At 35.4% G+C, this 20,916-nt stretch overlaps 1 protein-coding gene across 1 annotated transcript in view; it reads right to left on the bottom strand.

Moving 5' to 3' along the window:
• LOC106464985 (cyclin-dependent kinase 10-like) overlaps positions 1-20,916 on the bottom strand; it is a 161,055-nt gene that overhangs the window by 84,313 nt on the left and 55,826 nt on the right. Inside the window, exon 9 of the mRNA XM_022392802.1 lies at positions 14,432-14,501. Coding sequence (XP_022248510.1) covers positions 14,432-14,501 — 70 coding nt within the window. The remainder of the gene's footprint in view (positions 1-14,431; positions 14,502-20,916) is intronic.

The raw sequence follows: 20,916 nt of genomic DNA, 5'->3' as shown, positions 1-20,916 counted from the left end.
TCTGGTTTACCCATGTATTCCATGGGAGTACAGTCCGGAACGGGCAAATCTCTTGTTAAAAATTACATCACAAGGATAAACATACATCCCTACAATGTGCATTGCATGGTCATGGAAACATAAACGTAAGTCGACATGGCCTTACAGTGTGGATTTGGTGAGTTAAAGAATACCTGGTCAAGCACCACTCGCCACACAGTGGGATCCAAACAATGAGTAAAAATAAAAAGGGAAAAGCCCCTGAAAAGAAATAAAGAGCAAAAAAAAACTTACCCAGTCAAATTCTCAATGAAGTCAGAAGAATGGCTAAAGACAGAAGACAATAACCCAAAGAAGAAAAAACCACAATCGTATGGAAATAGTGTGAGATGAACATATGAGGAGTGGTCCACATGCTGGATTGAAGAATTTCCTCCCAGGGATAATGAAGATGAGATGCCAATCAAAAGGTATGGTGTCAAATTTAATGAAAAGACATCCAGAACAAAAAAATGGGAGGAAAACGATAAAGAGGAATAGGTCAATTAAATTAAAAGCCGAAACCAATTGAGGGTGGAAGGAGAAAGATCATGAACAGAGGATGGCTGCCAACGAATAAAGAGCCAGGAAAAGGCACCATGGAAGGAAGCCGTGCTGGGAATATAATAGCAAAGAGCATGTACAGGAGAAGTCTATCCAGATCATGCTGAGGATAAAGGTGGGAAATAGAAGGAAGGGAAATCGGCAAAAAGGAGGAGTTATCCTCACAGGCTGTTGAAGTTTTGGGTAGGAAAAAATGATCCAGATAATGGAGAGGATATGTAGAATAATAAAGAGTACATGAAACATCGATGGCAAATAAATCAGACCTTTCATGTCCACAGGCTAAGAGAGGAAGGAAACGAGTCTTAAGAGAAAGGTGAAACAAGGAGCATGTGGATAGTGGTACAAATGGAGAAAAAGTGAGGCAGTGAAGGACCACATTAACATCCAATCTGGAAGGACAGCCCACTGTGGCAGATGAAGAAATAGGGAAAGAGTAGGAGACATAAACACCCTACACTATCGGGAAAAACGAAAGGTGTGCGACAAGGCCACTTGATAACCCAAGATAAAGGAGACCCCCAATCAAAAAGCTAAGTGAGGACACCCACAATACGAGGAACAATGGGTTGAACAGGGAAAAACCCTTGACCCATTTATCAATGGCAAAAAACATTCCATTTATGTTGATAAACTTCTGTGGAAGAAGGGCAAATGGAATGAGCCGGAAAAGAAGCTACCTGTCAGAATAAGCCGGATCTCCTCACCAATGAGAAGACAATATATATGTTATATGCCTATGTTACTACTGCCATGGTAATCTTAAAGGGATGGAGTCAAAGGAGCTGGCCAGTAAGGAGCAAGCAGAAGGACTTGACATGGAATGGCATGGATGATCAAAATCACCCAATGAAGAAGTCAAATGGGAAGATAGACATATAGGAATTTGTTGGTCCAGTCCTGCATGAAAGCATTGACAGGCAGAGCAATCATGCAACAAAGAAGGATGGGGATCATAGGAAATCAGAGAAACTGATAAGACATCACAAACCTGATAAATCATGCCTACAAATGTGGTATTAGGCCTAGTTGATTTTGCAAGTGGGGCATAGGAAGGCATGGTAAAAGCCAGTGGTAGAAAAAAGCTATCAAATCTTCAGCTTGCTCAGGAGAAAGTGGGACAAGTTTGAGGATGTGGAGGTTGAACCATATAATAATCAATCTCACAGTGAATAATCATAGATAAATCCAATGATGGGTCTCCCCCACCTGCAGCCTGTGAAATAGTGCTAGTAGCAGGTATGACACTCGAAGTGGTAACATAAACCTCAGAATTCATTGTAGAAATACACTATCCTACCAAAAGTCATGGGACATGAGTAGTTATGAATAAAATATGTCTTTATTCCAAGAAATTAAAAGCATGTTGGCCCACCTTTGGCCTTAATGACTGCTTCAATGTGTCATGGAAGACTGTCCACTAATTTCTGGAAGAAAACTGGTGGTATTGTGCTCCACTCCTTCTTTAAAGCATTAGTAAGCTCCACTACTACAGAGGGCCATCTCAGCCTTTCCCTAATTCTGCATTCAGTTCATCTTAAAGATGTTCTATCTGGTTGAGGTCGAGGCTATGTGCTGGCCACTGCAATATTCTGGTGTTATTCTCTTGAAATCACGCATTCACAATCCTTGCTTTGTGACATGGAGCATTATCATGTTGGAAGGTGTAAGGGCCGGTACCATAAAATTACTACAATGTAGGAATCAGCATTCATGGATCTATGCATTGTGACCAGTGGACCTAGTCCATACCATGAGAAGCACGCACCCCCACACCATGATACTGCCACCTGCAACCTTCACTGTTGGAACAATATACTCAGGTAATAAGCATTCTCCAGGCATCCTCCATACTAAACACATCCATCAGAGTGGAAGAGCATGCAGCATGACTTGTCATTACATAGGACCGATTTACATTGATCCACGGTCTAGGTTCGGTATGCCTTGCCCCATGCCAATCTACGGTGTGCATTTATTTTTGTTATCAATGGCTTGTGGGCTGCAGCTCTTCCATGAAACATTTATAGGATTGCCTGTGAGGTAACCACCCTTTTCAAGGTGCATCAGCTCCTGTCAGTCAGTATTTTACACCTACCTGGTAATTTTTGGACACATTGTCACCTGTGGACTTCCATTTCTTCAGCACATTGCCAATTGTCGACTTGGGAAGGTTTAATTGTTGTGCAATTAGACATACAGACATTTTACCCAATTAACATTCGAATATCCTTCCCTTCTGAAACTCTGCTAGCTCTTTCCATGTACTCATTGTTCACGTACAAGTAGGAAATAACTTCTAAGCAAACCGATGATCACCTTTATAGGCCAAACTATTTACATATATTTCATCATCATACTCATTTTTCTACAATCAGAGGTGTGTCCCATGAGTTTAGGTAGGATAGTGTATATATCAAACAAAAGTGCTTGATGTAAAAAATGCAAGTATGGAAAAAAAAAGACATGGAAATGAAGTTAATGTAAAAAAAAAAATTCTTCAATGTAAAGAAAAAAAATTAATGAAGAAATCCCACTTCGGAAATTAAACGATTAAAGTCATGAATGCAAATCACACGAAGAACACCAAAAGAAAAAAAAATAGCTGAACACGAGTACTGCCAAACGAGAAGTGATAGTTCAGAAGAATTAAATAGAGAGACTAACATGCATCATGAGAGTATGTCACACTCTTATTGGTGGAGAGTTGTTGCGTGACGATTTACATGAGAGATGCATTGGAGTCAGTCAATTCCAACTGAGGGGATATAAAGTGCTTGTGGCATGCATAATTTTTTTTTGCATATAGAGGCATTACTGAACATGAATAGCTATTTATGTGAAAAGAGATAATGTACTTTATTGAAATATATTATTTTCTGCAATAATTTCAGAACCGATATGGAAATTTTCCACAATTTACGTCGAATAGATCTTCAATTCTTCACATAAAATGTCGGACATAAAAAAATTCATGATAAAAACCACTATGGTTTTATTGTGAACATGAGCAAATAAAGTGCTGTCCAGCTGAATTCCAAATATTCAGACACTTTGGGAGGCAAATTGAGTCATTTTACAAATATATGTTCAAAACATATATCAGTATTTAAACTTTCAAATGAGGACATCGAACAACACAAGTATTTAACTATATTTTCCTCTTCTTTTATAAAACATAGTTCAAACACTTATCTCCATAAAACAGATATTAATGAAGACAGATGATTACAAATATGAACTGAGTTAGATTTTTTACGAAATTTAATAAGAAAAAATCTGACAGATTGCTTAGATTACAACAAACAGAGGATGAATATGAGTACTCAGATTACTTTAAAATTTATATAAATAATACAGGGTGAAACAGATAACTCAGAGTACCTTTAATATCATACAACTAATACAAGGTGAAACAGGTTAACAAGGTTATACTTGATTTCACACAGTAAATATACACTGAATCTGATAGCTAAACTTCACACAACAGATATAATAGGAATTAGAACTTAAACTTTTTTGCAACTCTCTCTTCCCCATTCTTCCAAGGTTCAGCTTTCCAGGCTGCTGCTTTCTTCTTTTCAGCATTCTTCATTTGTGTCCCAGCAGAAGCCTTTAGCTCCTCCCTTCATTCAAGAGTAGCATTTGTTGCATTAACTCAACTGAAGTTATTGGCAGTGCATGCAGCATTCAGTATTTGCATTCTTTCCTTTCCAAAAGCATCAGCTTCAACAAGTGTTTGCTTTGTTGCTTCTAGTTCCTTTCTTCTCATTGATCTTAGGACAAGCTTCCTAAGCAGCAGTGGCTGCATTTTTTCCAGCTTGTATCTGTGTTTCAAGGCATTGTAAGTAATTAGATCTAGCATTTTTAACAGTTTGCAGGGTCGATGCATTTATTGGAGGCTTGCTGTCATAGTTACACATGAATGATGAGGCGGCTCTGTAACCATTCAAAGTTTCATCAGCCAACCGAGTTCATACTGAAGCTATGATTAGCTTATTCTCACTGAAAGAGCAATCAACATCTGCATTTCCACATAAGAATGTGAGACAAATCTTCATCATGATTGTCAGACTCAGATACTTTGACAAACCAATTGACAGTTTGATAGAATATACATGAGCCCAAAAAGAATCCACACACTTGACACTCCAGTCCTAATTTTCATAGTTATCTTCTGATTCATTTCTTCATATTCATCTTGAGAAGGTAGGAAGTTCCATTCTTCTGGTAACTGCAAAATTCTGAATGCTTTCCGTTTCCACTCATCAACCACACTGTCAACCTTGTTTCAGGGAAACAATTTAATGACAGCAGCTAATCTTCAAATGGCTTCAAATGACCAATCTCCTTCTCTCGATATAAGATGCAAAGCCTATAAGTCTCTCAAGATTGTGTTTTTGAGAGGTAGTGTTTTCAGTAAAAAGAAGAATATTCATGCTGTGTGATTTTGTTCACTATATTTAACACTAAAGATATAACTAGGTCACCAGTACACTCTCATGTTATCAGATTCAAATAAGCTAAAAGTTGTTCACATTAAGAAGGGTTTGCTATATATATATTGTGAGACCAGCCACTTAACTATGTGATATTTTCAGGTAAAATTGATTTCTGCTAAAAATGACAGGATAGGTACAATAAATAACAAGATACTTTTCAAGATACCAACTACAAAATAATTCTGTCTTCTAGCTAACTGAGTTTATAAGAAATCATGAAAGAATGAACATAAATATATAATAAAAATAAACAGGCTTTGTTAAAAACCAAATACACTAAAAATTATATATTTTACCTTATGGAGAGTTAAGTTTGAAATCAGCTGTTATCATAGACAAGACTATCTTTAGTAATTTTCTGTTCCAGACTGAATTAATCTCACCTTCCAGTGACTAGTGCTTTCCACGTTACTGTGTTATCCCCAATGAAACATGACAGAGATCATTATATAAAATGTTTAACTTCACATACTATAGGAAACCTTGCAACTATATTTTTCACAGTAAGAAAAATGGTGCAACTCTAGGTGAGTAACGCAATATAACAGATAGCTAGAACAAAAAACTTAAAATCCTTCTTGACCAATATGTTATGTGAACATTGCACATACAAACCCAAATAATAAATTCTGAAAAGTTCCTATATTAACATAAAAGGAAAAAAAACAGATGGTATGCTTATATACTATACCTAGACATTAATTTTAATAACAGCAGTTTTAAGATTAGTGATTCATATTAGCTCCCATTGCACCTATTGAATTTTATCTTCACTGCCACTCTTACCTTCATTTTCCATCAATCTATATACAGATACAATGAATTCTGTCTAAATGGAAAAATAATTTCTATAAAATGGAAGATAAATATATAAATGAGCAATCATTCTGATTATAAACCTTTGGATATTACTGACTAAATAAAAATGATATCTTTCACCCATCACTGTACCTATTTCATCTTATTGCCTTCTCTAGAATATAAAAAGGTTGTAAACATTGCAAGACTAAACATTTGATTCAACCACTTTAAATACTTTGCTTGCAGCTTACTTCATTTCACATCAGATACTGCCACATGGTAATCTCGGATACACTAATTTCCCCTAAAAGTATTCAGCTAAGATCTGTTGAATAACAGAAAGTTAGACAGAAAATGATATTTACGATTAAACTGTATTCTCTAACTTTAACTGAGTTACGAAAAATCATAATTGCATACAGTTACCAAAATTGAGATATTTTGTATGAACTTTAGAGTTCACTTTGCCAAATAAAGGTCATACAAAACATCTAGTATTCCTATATACTAAACAGGAAAAAATACACCAATTTTGTTACATCTTCTTTATTTTTTAAAAATTTGAATAAATAAATCATTTGACTAATTGATCTTACCACCTTTTGCTGACTTTAACATCTGTAAATTAAGAGGAGATACAAAATCTGTTTCTTCAACAAAGGGAGCTAATATATTCATGAACAAGTCCATCTTAAAATATAAGAACTGGTTCTTTAACAGTTTCAGACCCTTATATGTTATAGATGGAGTATAGTGATGGGAGCCACTATGACTTTGTTAATATTCGTGACCAAATACATTAAAGATGCTCCGAAAATAGCTTTCAAAGAATTGATCAAGAATAACTTAGGATCTCATTAACACTAATAATTTTAAGGATGGAATATTGGTGCCATGATGCCCTTGCTGTTCACAATGACCACAGTCCACATGAAAGTTATAATTTTCCTATACTCAAAATATATTTCCTCGGGGTAATTACCTCCTCTCACACAAATAGCTATTCTCATTTAGTGCTGCCCTCTATATGGAAATTTTTTTATGCATGCTACAAGCCTTCCATCTCCCCTCCATTGGAATGGACTGATTCCAATGCATTTCTAATGCAAATGATCATGCAACAACCCTCCACCAATAAGAGTGAGACATACTCTCATGAAGCATGTGATTCGCTCTATTCAATTTTACTAAGCTATTTATCACTTTGAGTTTTGGCAGAAGATGGAAACACCAGTTTTCAGTGAGGAAAAAGGGTGGGAAGATTATAAATTCTGATATGGTACATTACCTCCTCTCACATAAATAGCTAGAATTCCACATTGAATAGGTGGAGGGACCAGTGTGACGGAAAGAAAGAAGCATCCAATGGAAACTCCCTAAGATGAGACAGTCAGATTCTAAGAACTGATGTTGGGAACTGCACTATATCTGAACAAAGTTTGTTTTGCAATACTGAACCAAGTATACACTTTGCCCATCTTAGAAAGATGTTCCATATATGAGCGGAAAACAGAGAAGAACATTCAAGTGGGAGAGAACTATGGCCAGAAAGTGATCTGAATCCTGCAATATTTATGAAACTCAATCCTAGAAATTATAATAGTGGGTAAAATGATATAGATGTGCCCCTAGATGTAGAGTGGCTAGGACGTGACAGACCATATACGCCAAATCAACTACATCCAAAACTCATGCCACTGGGAACCGACATCCATGTGGGGGTAGGAAAGAGGATCATATTGGTGGCAAGTCAATTACAATATAAGACCCAGCCATCTGGTGGGGGTGAAAAAGAGGATCATACTGTCTTCACCTCAAGTTAATGAGATCAGTAGGAATCTAGTCCTCCCCAACTCATGAATGGGGCACTTGTGAATATGATAAACTGATAGATCAATCCAGGAACCCAACAACTAGTATCAAACAGATGTTATGTAATATAAACATCTCCTTCAAAAGTGAAATTGACCAGAACCACCCCAAGCACATTAGCATCCTCGGAACAAGAAACATTGTTAGATGGAGGAAGGGAAAAAACCCTATAACAATCTGCAATTACCTCCACTGTGACCCACAACACTGATGGAGTATAAATGAAGGAGAAATATAGACATCTGTAATACATGTGTGAGGACTTACATTGAGTGGTTCTACTCTAAATTAAAACCCAGCCACTGGAAACTGACATCCACATGGGGGTAGGACAAGGGATCCCAATCAAATGGGGTAGCTGTAATTTCGACGTCTCACTCCCATTTGTTTTTATGTTTCATATTGGAGAATATCACATCATCTATAAAGCCCCAGAACACCACTGCCCTACTCTCAACTGAATGGTTTTATAATCATTTCTGTATTTTGTTTGTATTTCATTAACCCATTTAGGAGGATGCTTTCAATGTCCACTACTCCAGTGGCTTGGAACTGGAAAGTGGTAAGGACTCTCAAACACCACTAGAAGAAAAGGGGTAAAATGCCGCGGAGAGTCCAGAGTAATGACAACACATGAAACAGTACAATGGGTGACCACAAAACCCTATTTTGAAAAACAGACCATACCAATTTATTCAATACAAGGCATGGCAGGGATGGGCAGTTATCCCCTTCTGCTTTACCCATGTTATCCATGAGTTGGTATGGTCCGGGATGGGCAAACTTATGAAGCGATTCTATCATGTGGATAAACCTACAAGCAATCTTGTGGAACACCCCATTGTGCAATGTGCATTGTGTGGCCATGGAATTATAATATGCAAGTCGACATGGCTTGACAGTGTGGATTTGAACAGTTAAAAAATACCTGGTCAGGCACCACTCACCACAGAGTGAGATCCAAACAAGGAACATTAATAAAAGGGCCCCTGAAAAGGAAAAATAAGAAAAAACCCAGTCAAAGTCTCACTGAATTCTGATGTTCTAGAATGGTTACTGGTGGAAGACAATAACCTGAAGAGGAATAAGTCTACATTTCGATGCAAATAGTGATAGACAAGCGTATCATGGGAAATTTATATGCAAAATTGAAGAAGTACCTTCAAAGGATGACGATGAAGAAATGCTAATGAAATGGCAAGATGTCAATTTGGTGAGAAAACACTGAACAAAGTATAAGAGGAAGATAATAAAGAGGAAGAAGCCAATCGATTGAAGAGCCAAATCCAATTGGTGAAGGTGGAAGGAAAAAGAACCTGAATAAAGGATGGTTGCCAAGAAAGAAAAAGATGGGAATGGACACCACAGAAAAGATGCCGTACTGACAATATAACATAGAAGAGCATATACAGGACAAGTCTATCTGAACCAGGACAAGGATAAAGGTATGAAATGGAAGGGAAGGAAAGCGGCTAAATGAGGAGTTATCCTCACAAGCCTCCAAAGTGTTAGAGAGGAAAAAAAGATCCAGATAAAGGAGAATATATGTGGAAAGATAAAGAGTATGTGAAACGTCGATGGCAAATAAACTGACCACTGACATCCACAGGTGTATAGGAAAAGGACTGAAGACATAAGTGATGGTAAAACAAAGAGCACCGGGAGAGTGGTTCAAACATAGACAAAGGCAGTGCAGGACTGCATTAATATCCCCATCCTGAAGGGCAGCCCACCATGGCGGGCAACAAATCTGAAAGGAACACATTCACAGGTAAAGTTTAGGAGAGGTAAATACCTGTGGGATCGGGAAAAATGAAAGTTGTGGGACAGGACCACCCAAAAATCTGACACCGAGGAGACAGAAGACCCTGATTCAAAAGTTAAAAGAAGAAATCTGCATGATTAAGAACAGTGGGTTGATTAGAGAAAACCCTGGACCCAGAAACCAACAACAGAAAAATTCCATGTGCTTTGATAAATTTCCATGTAGGAAGGGTGAATAAAAAAGCCATAAAAGAGGCTAACAATCGGGAGAAGCCAGATTGCCTCTCAAATGACCAAAGGAAAACCAGTTGTGAAGACATAGGACAGGAAGGTCTGAATGAAAACACTGGTGACTGAGAGTGGCAAAGAAGGAATGGAGTCAGAGGAAAAGGCAACAGAGGAGGTAATTGGAACTGGAGAAGCCACAGCTGAGACAGCAAAGAAAGAGCTATCAGAATGACTAAACACAGAGTGTCAAGCATGAACAAAATCACCTAGAGAAGGAGGAGAATGGGAGGATAGACAAATGCGTTGCTCAAATCATGGCTGAAAACATCAATAGCCTTAGCAAGATGACAAGGAACTGGATATCAAAAACAAGGCAATTTGTGGTTAAGGGACATAGCAAAAAATAAACCTCAATGTGAAGAGTATCCCACTGAAGTCAAAGACCCTGGAAAACAAAAGGATCAAGAGACCACTCTATTGGATAAATGTTATCTGGACAGGAATCTGATCCATGACAGGAGCAAAAGCACCCAGAAAATGACATGCAATGATAAGAATATCAAGCATTTGGGCCCAAAAAGAAGATCCAATGTATAAATACAGAGGGATGGAGAATGGGTGCCACACTAGTGATAGAGATAAGAAACCACTGAAGAAAGTCAGAATGAATCATTACCAGACAATTTTTGGCCAGATGGAGAAAATGAACCAAAACAAGACTTACAGCGAAAAGCACCATGACGTTGATAGAATAAGACCTCTCAAACAGCAGACCAAAAACCCCAAATTTTCCAGGTGGTCTACCCATGCCCCCATCTCCAAAGGGATGCATTCATGAAATGAAAATGTGTAAAACCAGATGAGGAGGAGAAAGCAGGACACCTGCCAATATAAGAGTCATGTCTAACCACCAATGTCAATCAACGACAAAAGTAAGAGGAAGGGTAATAAGAGTCAACAATGGATCCCTGCAAAATTCCACTGGTCGTGAAAATCCCATGAAGGAGCCTACATATAAGCCTGACCTAAGGGAATAATGGCTACCAAGGAAGATCGCATCCCCAAAAGCGATATAACTTTGCGAGCTGTAATCATACTGAAAACACATTGAATGAAGTTCAAGAGGAGAAGGGTGGACCCAAATGAGATGTGTGTGTAGAAAAGAACTACTCAAAAAGACAAGATAGTGGATAGGTTGCAGTAAAGACTTCTCTAACTTAATTACCAACCCACTATGGCTACCTCCAAAAACAGTAGATAAGGGTAACCAAAAAAAGAGGAAAGCACAACCCGAGAGCATACAAGTGATGAATGAATGCTCTGAACACCAAATTAAACATACAGGGTTGAAGCAAGTTTGAAAGGCAGTGCACTAAACAAAGAAACCACCCTGCAGATAAAATTAGAATGAGGTGGGGCAAACAACAAACAGTCTGGACTAAAAACCTATAGACACGGAAAATCTTGTACCACCTCGGACAAATGCAGGCTGGTGGCATGATCCCAAATCATGGGAAAGGAAAAGGGTACTAAGAACAAATGATGTGGACAAAGAAATAGTAGGACAAGTCCCTCTGATAAAATCCTAAGACCCCACAGAACTGTAGTGAAAGATTGCCAAAGAGTAACAATATAATACAATCAAGCTCCCACTGGACCAGAACCCTCAAATTAGTCACTGGAAGGGAAATAGGGACAGGTAGATAAGGACCAAGACAGGAAAGGAACTGGGGCATGTCGTGTCTCCAACTGTGACAAACATACAACCAAACAGCAAAAGGTTGAGTGTTTATGCACAGATTACACAGGATATTCCAAAGTCTGGGATACATGATCGAAAACATATTATAAAAAAAAAAAATAATATACAGAAATCCCGAAAAGAAAGAGGAGGCACACATACCTCCAAGTTAACATGGAGGTAATAAGGAATCACAGAAAAATGGGGAAGTGCATAAAATATAAAATACATGAGAAATCATGTTGAAAAATACCATACTAGGCCTAGATGATTGTGCAGGAGGGGTAGGAAAAAACATGGCAAAATCTGGTGTTGTAAAAAGACAAATCTTCATCAGCGCGAACAGATTCAGCAAAAGGAGGTTGACCCATAAAGATCAATCTCACAGAAGATAATAGCAAAGAAATCTAATGACAGGTCTTCTCCACCCGCAGCCTGTGAAAATAATGCTAGAGGTATAACATCCAAAGTGGGAACATAAACCTCAGAATTCATTGTAGAAATATGCAAGTCAAACAAAAGTGTTTGATGTAAAATATGTGAATGTCAGAAGACGAAAAATAAAGACTGGGAAATTAAGTTAGGGTAAAAGATTTCTTCAATGTAAAGAAAAAAAAATAATAATGAAAAAATCCCACTTTGAAAATTAAACTATTAAAGTCACGATTCACATAAAGAGCATCAAATAAGAAGCAATAGCTCAGTAGAATTGAACAGAGAGAGTCACATGCATCATGAGAGTATGTCCCACTCTTATTGATGGAGGGTTGTCACAGATGATTTGCATAAGAAACGCATTGGAATCGGTCAATTCCAACGGATGGGAGATAGAAGATTTGTGGTAGTACTGAACGAGAATAAGTACTTATGTGAGAGGAGATAATGTATTGTATCAGAAATCCTCAATTTTCCCTAACATGAAAATTGTGACATTTGTTCTCTAGGCTACCCTCTTCTCTACCACCCCTCTGAGAAGTACCGAATTTAATGTAATTTATTCATTATAATATCATTATGACTACAACAAATCATAATTTTTATAGCCCTCAATCTTATTTGTTTATTGAACCATAAACTGGAAAATCAGACCCAATTGCCATGTCCACCTGTCACATCCCCCTTTTCACAAATTGCCAGTAGTTCTATCTGTTATTTTATATATTTTTTTATTTATAATCAATAGAAAGCCAAAGTTGTAATCAATCAAAAAGACACATTATATTACGTTGTTTCTGTACAGAGTATTGTCTATTTCACCTCCAGCTTGAAAATTTCTTACACAGTGTTCACATTGACAAGCTTAGCTAAATTTTTAAAGGCTCTTATAACATAGTTAGAAAGCCAGTTAAATTATATTAGTTGTAGGACATTGTTTGCTTTGTGTATGTTATTATTCTGGGTTCTTAATTGTATTATTTAATCAAATAAAAATGATTTAGTGTATTAGTACTATTAGACAGTCATCTGCAAAAAGCAAACAAACAAGAGGACACAGGTATGTAATATATTGCTTGTTTTTCATGTATATTCATTATTTATTATTATAAAAATAACTATAATGTAAAAATGAGAAACGTATTAAGTTAGATAAAATTATAAAAATCTTCCCGAGGCATGTTCACAAGCAGATCGTGCGTTACATCACTCAACACACTAATATAAGTTACTCATTCGCCATATGATTTACAGTTTGAGAGGCAGGATTCTTAGTTAGACAGAGGTCAAAACAATAATAAAACAATAACATTTAAGTATAAACAAATGTATACTGTTGTGAGCTTTAAGCTATTTAGGATAAACAACATAAAATAATACAAAATCTTCCTGAGGCATGTTCACAAGCAGGTCATGCTTTACGTCATTTAATACAGTAATATAAGCTACTCATTTGCCAAATGATTTACAATTTGAGAGGCAAAATTATCATTTAGACACAGGTCAAAACAATAACATTTAAGTATTAGAAAAAGTTTAAGTTTAAGTATAAACAAATGTATACTGTTGTGAGCTTTAAAGTTATTTAGGATAAACAATTGCAGTTTCCTGTTACAATTTGCAGTTATTCTAGAAAGAAAAATGGGTAATTTGCATTTATTTCTTATTTATTCTATGGTGGTTATGAGATCAGTCAAACTGAACAAATGGGTATAGATTTAGGGTAGAGAAAACAAACCATACAAAATATTAGGTTTTACTGAAAATAAAAACGCTGATATTTACTTAGAGTTTTTTAGAAATTACAAAAAAATTGACAAATTTCTAGTGAAGAAAAGTATTATTAATCTGAACATGAAAATCACTTTGCACTCACGCCAGTCAACACTTTGACTCCATATATTCAGGGAGGAATTAAAAAATATATACTGCATTAAAAATTCTGATTTTATTTATACAAAAGACTTGTAATGTTTACTGAAAGCTTGTCAAATTTTTAGAAGATATACAAAACATTTTAAAAGTATAGTTTGGAAACTGATGGTCACATTGGGGTTATAAACTCGGTTGAATCAGCTGAGACTGTAGTGAAAGGGTTAATTAGCATTTCAAACATTGTGAGCAATAATTTTTGGTTCACAATATTCTATATACTTAAATTCTTTAAATTATATTTTTTGATTTCATATTTTGAAACTGAAACAGGTGACTCAGAATGTAATTTCAGCAAAAAAGTAAATTTAATATATCTAATAGAATGCACCAGAATGAAAATTTTTATTAAATGGTTACAAAATAAAATAGTACAACTCACAACAATGAAAACAAAATTTTCACAATAATAATAAAAATAATTCTTCAGAATCATTCCCAAAAGCTGTGTAACTTGAATGAAGTAATGGTCAATTTACCAAATGAATGTTATGCCTAGGGACACAAACTACGAAACTGAGAATATCAAAATATGCATTAGTCAAACTGTGCAATTATGAAATAAACAACTTACCATAGTGTCACTACTTTAGGGGTCATTGGTTTCAAAGGAACACCATATTTTCTCGCTAGTCCAAAGTCAGCTTAATAATAAAAAAAGTGAAAAATTCCAATGATAACAACATTATCAATATTACAAAATAATGAGGCTTTAGCATACAAAAAAAGTACAGTCCATTTTACTTTTAGCATTGGTAATTAAACAATTTAAAATTCTAATTTTCAACTAGATTTACAAATAATTCTATCACTGGATTAGCCACAACTGGTTCAAAAAGATAAATAAATTAAAAAGGTACTGCAGAAGTTGAAAGGTTACAGATTTTTCAATTCGATAACTAGAATAAAATATTTCTTTTCTTCCAGTTTATTGTTGAATGTTTTCAAACGTTTTCACTCAGGTACAATGCACTTAGTCACTGTCTCATAAACAGAATGTAGGTAATCATGGACTGGCTGGAATCATCAACTCAGGTCAAGGTTACATACTATAGTGGTCATTCAAAAAACAAAGACACAACATCAGAGTACTGAATTAATCATAAGTGCAATACCATCACAATTATTTTACTCTTCATTGAGTGTAGTCAATTTCTTTTCTAGCTATAACAATTATGTGAAGTCAGTTAAGCCAGTGGTTCTCAGACTTTTGGTAATCGCAGAGCAGTAAAATTCCAAAAACATTTTTGGCGAACAACATTCCAAATAAAATATCTGTTAATTACATAACTAAAATAATAGCATATTTACAAAAAAAAAAAGAAAAGAAAAGGAAGACTTAAGCAACTTTTAGTCATCAAATATTGAAAAAAAAAAATGTATGTAAGTGTCAGTGCTTTCAACAGCCAAGACAAATTGAAGACTGGTAGAAATTAAGTTGAGAAACGGTACTGGTCTGCGGATTGCCATTTGGGAAATACTGAGCTAAGCAATAAATAATGGAGGCTGGCTTAATCACCTAGTTTTACAAAACACCTTTCTCATGTAAAGGAACCACCAATCACCCATTGTCATGTTTTTATATATGTGGGCTGGGATTTTTTTTACAGTAGGTGTCTATAACTTGTTGGTGGTAAATTCGAACAATAAATGGACAGCACACAATCCACTTGTTTTAAAATTATATGTTCAAAAGAAGTCAAATGTATGTATAAAAATACTTTTCACCATAGGATATCAAAATTGTATCTAAATCTCTAAATAATTCTCTTTTTCTTGTCAAAAGTCCACACAGGCTGGTTCAATAACTTTAGAACACCCTTTGTCAAGACAAATTATTCTCCTTATGTCTGTTAAACTGTGAAATGCACTTTGAAATATCACCTGTTACAGCTAAACTAACAATCACACAGTCTAACTTCACTTTCAGTAACTTAACATTTTCTGACTTAACTTCACTTAACTTGTTGGTTAACACAGTTGTATACAGAACTTTAAATAATTGTCTCTTTTTTTCTTTCATCAAAAATCCACACAGGCTGATTCAATTACTTTAAAACCCAGTTGACAAAACAAATTATTTTTTGTATCTCTTTTGTTACAACTGTGAAACATACTGTAGAGATCACCCATTAAGGCTAATCACTCACATGCTGACTAACTTCAAGTTTTCTGTCACTAACTAACTGTTTTTCTGACTGAACTTAACTTGCCCTCACCTGGTCACCTATATATACATTGCCCACCTGAGGCCTAAAACTTTCTACAAAGTATGAGATGCTATGATGTAACAATACTCACATAGCAAGAAAACTTAGATATTTTAAGAAAAATGACATCAACAACTCTACAATAATAAAACTGCATACACAAGGTCAGAGTTGCTTAACAATTACTTTTTGTGGTGGCTGGTATAAGTAGCTCAGAGCTTTGGCTCTGAGTGAAACCAAAACTGCAACACAATTAACATTTTTTAAAGTCCATGAAATAATTTAAATTGATAGATTAACTTATACTTTTCCTGCCAGTGACAGGAAATTTTGCTTGTCATTCCATAAGCAAGTTCTCGGTCATAATGATTTTGATTTAATGTTGATGCTCTTTTCTTATAATGTTGAATTCTGAAAACCAGAATAAATAATACAAACATTATGTGGGTTCTATAAAATAATGACATCAATATTGCATAAGCCTTCACAAGTATAAACTTATGAAAAATTAGCATCTCCATCAAAGAAAAAAATGTTTTATAGTGGTGGTTTAAAAAAAAAATGACACATGTAAGCCCAAGTCTGATACGAAGATTAAGTAGAAAAAAAAATATTCCAGAATAGAAGATAATTTTTGCTCTTGTAGGTTCATCAAGGCTAGGCAGCCATAATATTATATAAACATGTACTAATTAATAAGAATATATCTAATTAGATGTATTAAGATGTACGATTCAAATGTGTCTGACAAAGTCAGTGTTTTTACAAGTTTCAAAAACTGCTTTGATCCAGAGCACTGGTTGTATACTTTTGAATACCATCAACCCAGTAAATTATGCCCAAGGATCTTGACAGTAAATCTGAAGAAATAATAAAAAATAAATGAATTATTTATCTATCTTGTTTCATCTAGGGGATTTCACTTGATTCTGTTTGTAATGCATATTTATTATTTAATTTTCTCATGTAAGTATGTCTAAAAACCAAATAATATCTACTTCAAAAGACCAAAAAACTCATTCACAAACGATAGTTTATCTGACTTAACCACCTTTCTTAATGTCTATTCATTAGACTTCCATACTAACTTGGAGAACCTTAGTGTTTTCACAATTTTTTTTACATAAGATGAAACAAAAGAATACTGTAATTTTTCCTGAAATAAAATACAATCAGCACCTGAAATACTAAGAAGGTGACAGACCACCCTACAGAAGGACAAAAACACTTCAAAAGTAATCAGGCACTGAATTACAGCTTTCATCTTCCCCAGTCAAAAAAATTAACTTCATAGATAGGGTTACCAGGTGTCCAAATTGAAAAACTGGGACATCCCAACCCCTGCCCCTAATTTTGAAGTGATTATAAATTTGAAATAATTTAACTTTTTTATAAATTATTTAAAATTTATTGAACTTTTCCACAATATTCCAAAATATCATTGGTATTGTTTTTGAAATAATTTCAACTAATTTTTTGGGGGATAGACACAAAACAAATAAGAAAAATAGTTAAATTATAAGTCCATGAAATCTTTAAGTATTCAATTTATCTAATTCATCTTGAAATAAGCTACTCATACCTGGATTTATTTAAGAAACACCATAACATTTTCAAACATACTACTTTTAGGTTTTAGGATTACTTTGAAACTTTTAAAAATATATTTGTGAAGAACAAATGGAACATAGAAGTTCTGGTTTTTTTTTCATAAGTAGTCATAAAATTCAGTAAATGACTGTAAAATTTTTGACAGTGAGCACTTCCTTAACTGTCTCCATATTCAAACCTGCATAGACCTAGATGAAACATTCGAGAGTTTTTCGGCAGGAGAGTACATGTTACAATAATGAACAAGTCAAGAAGGTCTATTACATTTGTGATTCAATGTGACTGACAGTTTGATGTCTATCATAAAACCAAGGCAATCTGTTGATCCTGAGAACTTTTCTTGGTACACTGGAGCAAACTACATGAAAAAAAACAAGACTGTCCTGGCAAAACCAGGGCATCTGGTTATCCTATCCCGAAATAATTGAGCAGTGTCAAAATGATGCTAAAAACAATCAAGATTTCTGTTTAGCAAGTGAAGTAAAAGAGTAATTATGTATGTACTTATAAAATAACATGATTTTATATAACAGAAAAACAATCTTACATTACCACATGCAACAATTCCTGAATGTTCATTTGCCATCCAATAAACTTCTGAGATTCATGATAAGTGTATAACCCACAAAAAAACTTTTAAGTAATCCTAATGTCCTAAAGATGAATTTGCAATATACAGTAAGTATTATATTGAATTGCAAGGCAATTTAGTGGACAGACAACTGGTTAAGACATTTATACTGAGAACATTAATACAGATAACTGGGTAGAAGTAGACAAAATGTTAAGGAAAGATGTGATGCAACCTCATGAAAGTACGTGGTAATCTCTCTGTGTTAAGTGGTAATGTTTTTACAGATTGTGTGTATTCTACTTTACATGAATGAATGAGTCTTTTAATATACTATAAGAAACCAAATGGTTCAGTTTCTATAACTGGATTCTAATAGGTTAAACTTAATAAAACCAACCAATCTAAGGCTGTTTTCTCAATAAGAAGGGAATTGTTGAAAACCTTCATTTGGCAATGGACAGACAGACAGATAACATCAACAGTCAAAGTCAAGCAATCACAATTGTCACATAATTGGCCATGATGGTTATCACTACAGAAAAACTCTGTGTAGTAACAAAACCCACTACACTGATGATGAAGAATAAAAATGCAAAGATTAATGAGCTTCATAATGTATTAAAAATGTTTGATCACTAATTTTTAATACTTGCAAGAGCATTTTCAAGAAATGTTTTCAATAAAGGGTATTTTTTTTCTTTACTAGTTGTGGTATTTTTTGAAGTACAGTTCCACGTCTGATCTTTCCAAGCTGAAGAATAACAACATTACAAGAGCAGGCATTTATAAATGTACATCACACAAGAGAATGTCATATGAAACAACGAACCATTAAATAGCTGTTGAAATGGACGGAAGGCAATCAATCAAATGATACAGTGTGTGAAGAGCCAGTGTGATGTTCTCAAAGTTCAGATTAGAGTACGACCTGAAGATTTACTTGTGGATAGAACAAAGAGAGGGGACTGTCAGCAACAGAAAATTAAATGGCCACATAAGACAATGCCTGATACACAAATGAAATCACTTTCCTCAATGAAGTATAGAACACTCTGGTTAAACAGAGTTTTGTTTATAAGAAAGGATAAGTGTTAAACCCCCAGCAGTCATCCATGAAACATACAAGTCACTATTAAATTCAAATTGCCATCAGATTGGTGGAAGTGTCATAACCCTTAATAAGCAGGACATACAAACTTCACAAGTTATTGGTAACCTCAGTTTGTTGATGGGTAAACATCAGTTTTTGTGAAACAGTATTATTTGGCTGGTTTTGCTTCTGGTACGAGTTAATATTATTCACTTTTGAAATGGCTAAGCCTACTTAAGACAATGCGTGTTTTATGCAGCCATCTTCTATAGTATTGTTACGTCTCTGGTCGTTAGTTAATTTTCCGTAAAAATTCTTTCCGAAGAAACTTTAGTGATACAAGTCCTTTCTTAAATAAAACTGGTTTATTCTTTCTGAATACAACTTTGCAATACACTTAATTTCCAGTCGTGCTATAACAAACGCTATAATTCACAACGAATGTCTCACGTGCTTGACTCAACAATATTTCTCTCTCTGTCCGCAGTTCAATTACACATTGTTGCCGTCACGTCTTGACCGTCTTATATGTACAAGAATACTGAAATCTAGTAAACGCTCAAGCATTCATGAACCTTCAAGAATATGACGTGTTACTAGCATCACATGACCCCCGCTGTCGTAACACTGCCCCTTCCTTAGTATTGTTCATCCCAAACAATAGCCACTTACACTAAACCAATAAACAGTTAACAATAACTTAACTGAATGTACAGAATTTAAAAACACAAAATTCAAATTCAACAAAGTCTCTTAATTTTACGGGACGTATCTTCTTCCGTACTGGTCTCCGTCTCATTGGCTTCTGCTTCATGTGGGGTTCATCTGCTTCATCAGAAAACGTCCTATCATTGGTAACAGTCACAACAGTGGTAGTAACTTCATCAAGGGCTTCACTGTTTCCCTTCTTAAAACCGGGTAGAGTTTCTTCTTCAACAGTGGCTTTTTCTTCAGCAGCGTCATTTGTTCCGTTCTTCACTTCGTTCCAACTGAAATGTCCAGGACCATGATAATGCAAAAACCTGTTGGCATGCATCACCTTTGGCTTACCTCGCCAACCACATTTTATCCAGAAAGTCACGTCAGAGAGATGATCCACTATGTCATATGGGCCTTCCCATGGAGAAGACAACATAGGAGACTTCCCTTTGGTCTTCTTGGGATTATGCAACCACACCTTGTCTCCTGGTACAAAGCTGACTTCAGTAGATCTCTTATCATAAGTTAACTTCATCGAATCAGCAGACGTTTTCAAGTTTGAATGCACTTGATGGTGAATATTATCCATCCTTTCAGATAACACTTTCACAAACTCTGACACATTTTCAGGCAGCTCTTCATAAGGTGGGTGTCCTGTTAACAGATCCACTGGCAACCGAAGTTCACAACCAAACATCAACTTTGCTGGAGTGTATCCAGTAGCTTCATGCTCTGCTGTCCTATAGGCCATCAACAGTGGAGGGAGTAAGACATACCAATCATCTTGGCAACTATTACAAAACTTTGCCAATTCCTGTCCCAGTGTCCAGTTGTACTTTTCTACCATCCCATCAGACTGTGGGTGAAGTGGCATT

This window comes from Limulus polyphemus, unplaced genomic scaffold, assembly GCF_000517525.1.
Source record: "Limulus polyphemus unplaced genomic scaffold, Limulus_polyphemus-2.1.2 Scaffold1802, whole genome shotgun sequence".
In the NCBI taxonomy this organism is placed as follows: Eukaryota; Metazoa; Arthropoda; class Merostomata; order Xiphosura; family Limulidae; genus Limulus; species Limulus polyphemus.
The sequence above is the reverse complement of the archived record's forward strand: the minus strand, read 5'-3'. Positions and strand labels throughout refer to the sequence as shown.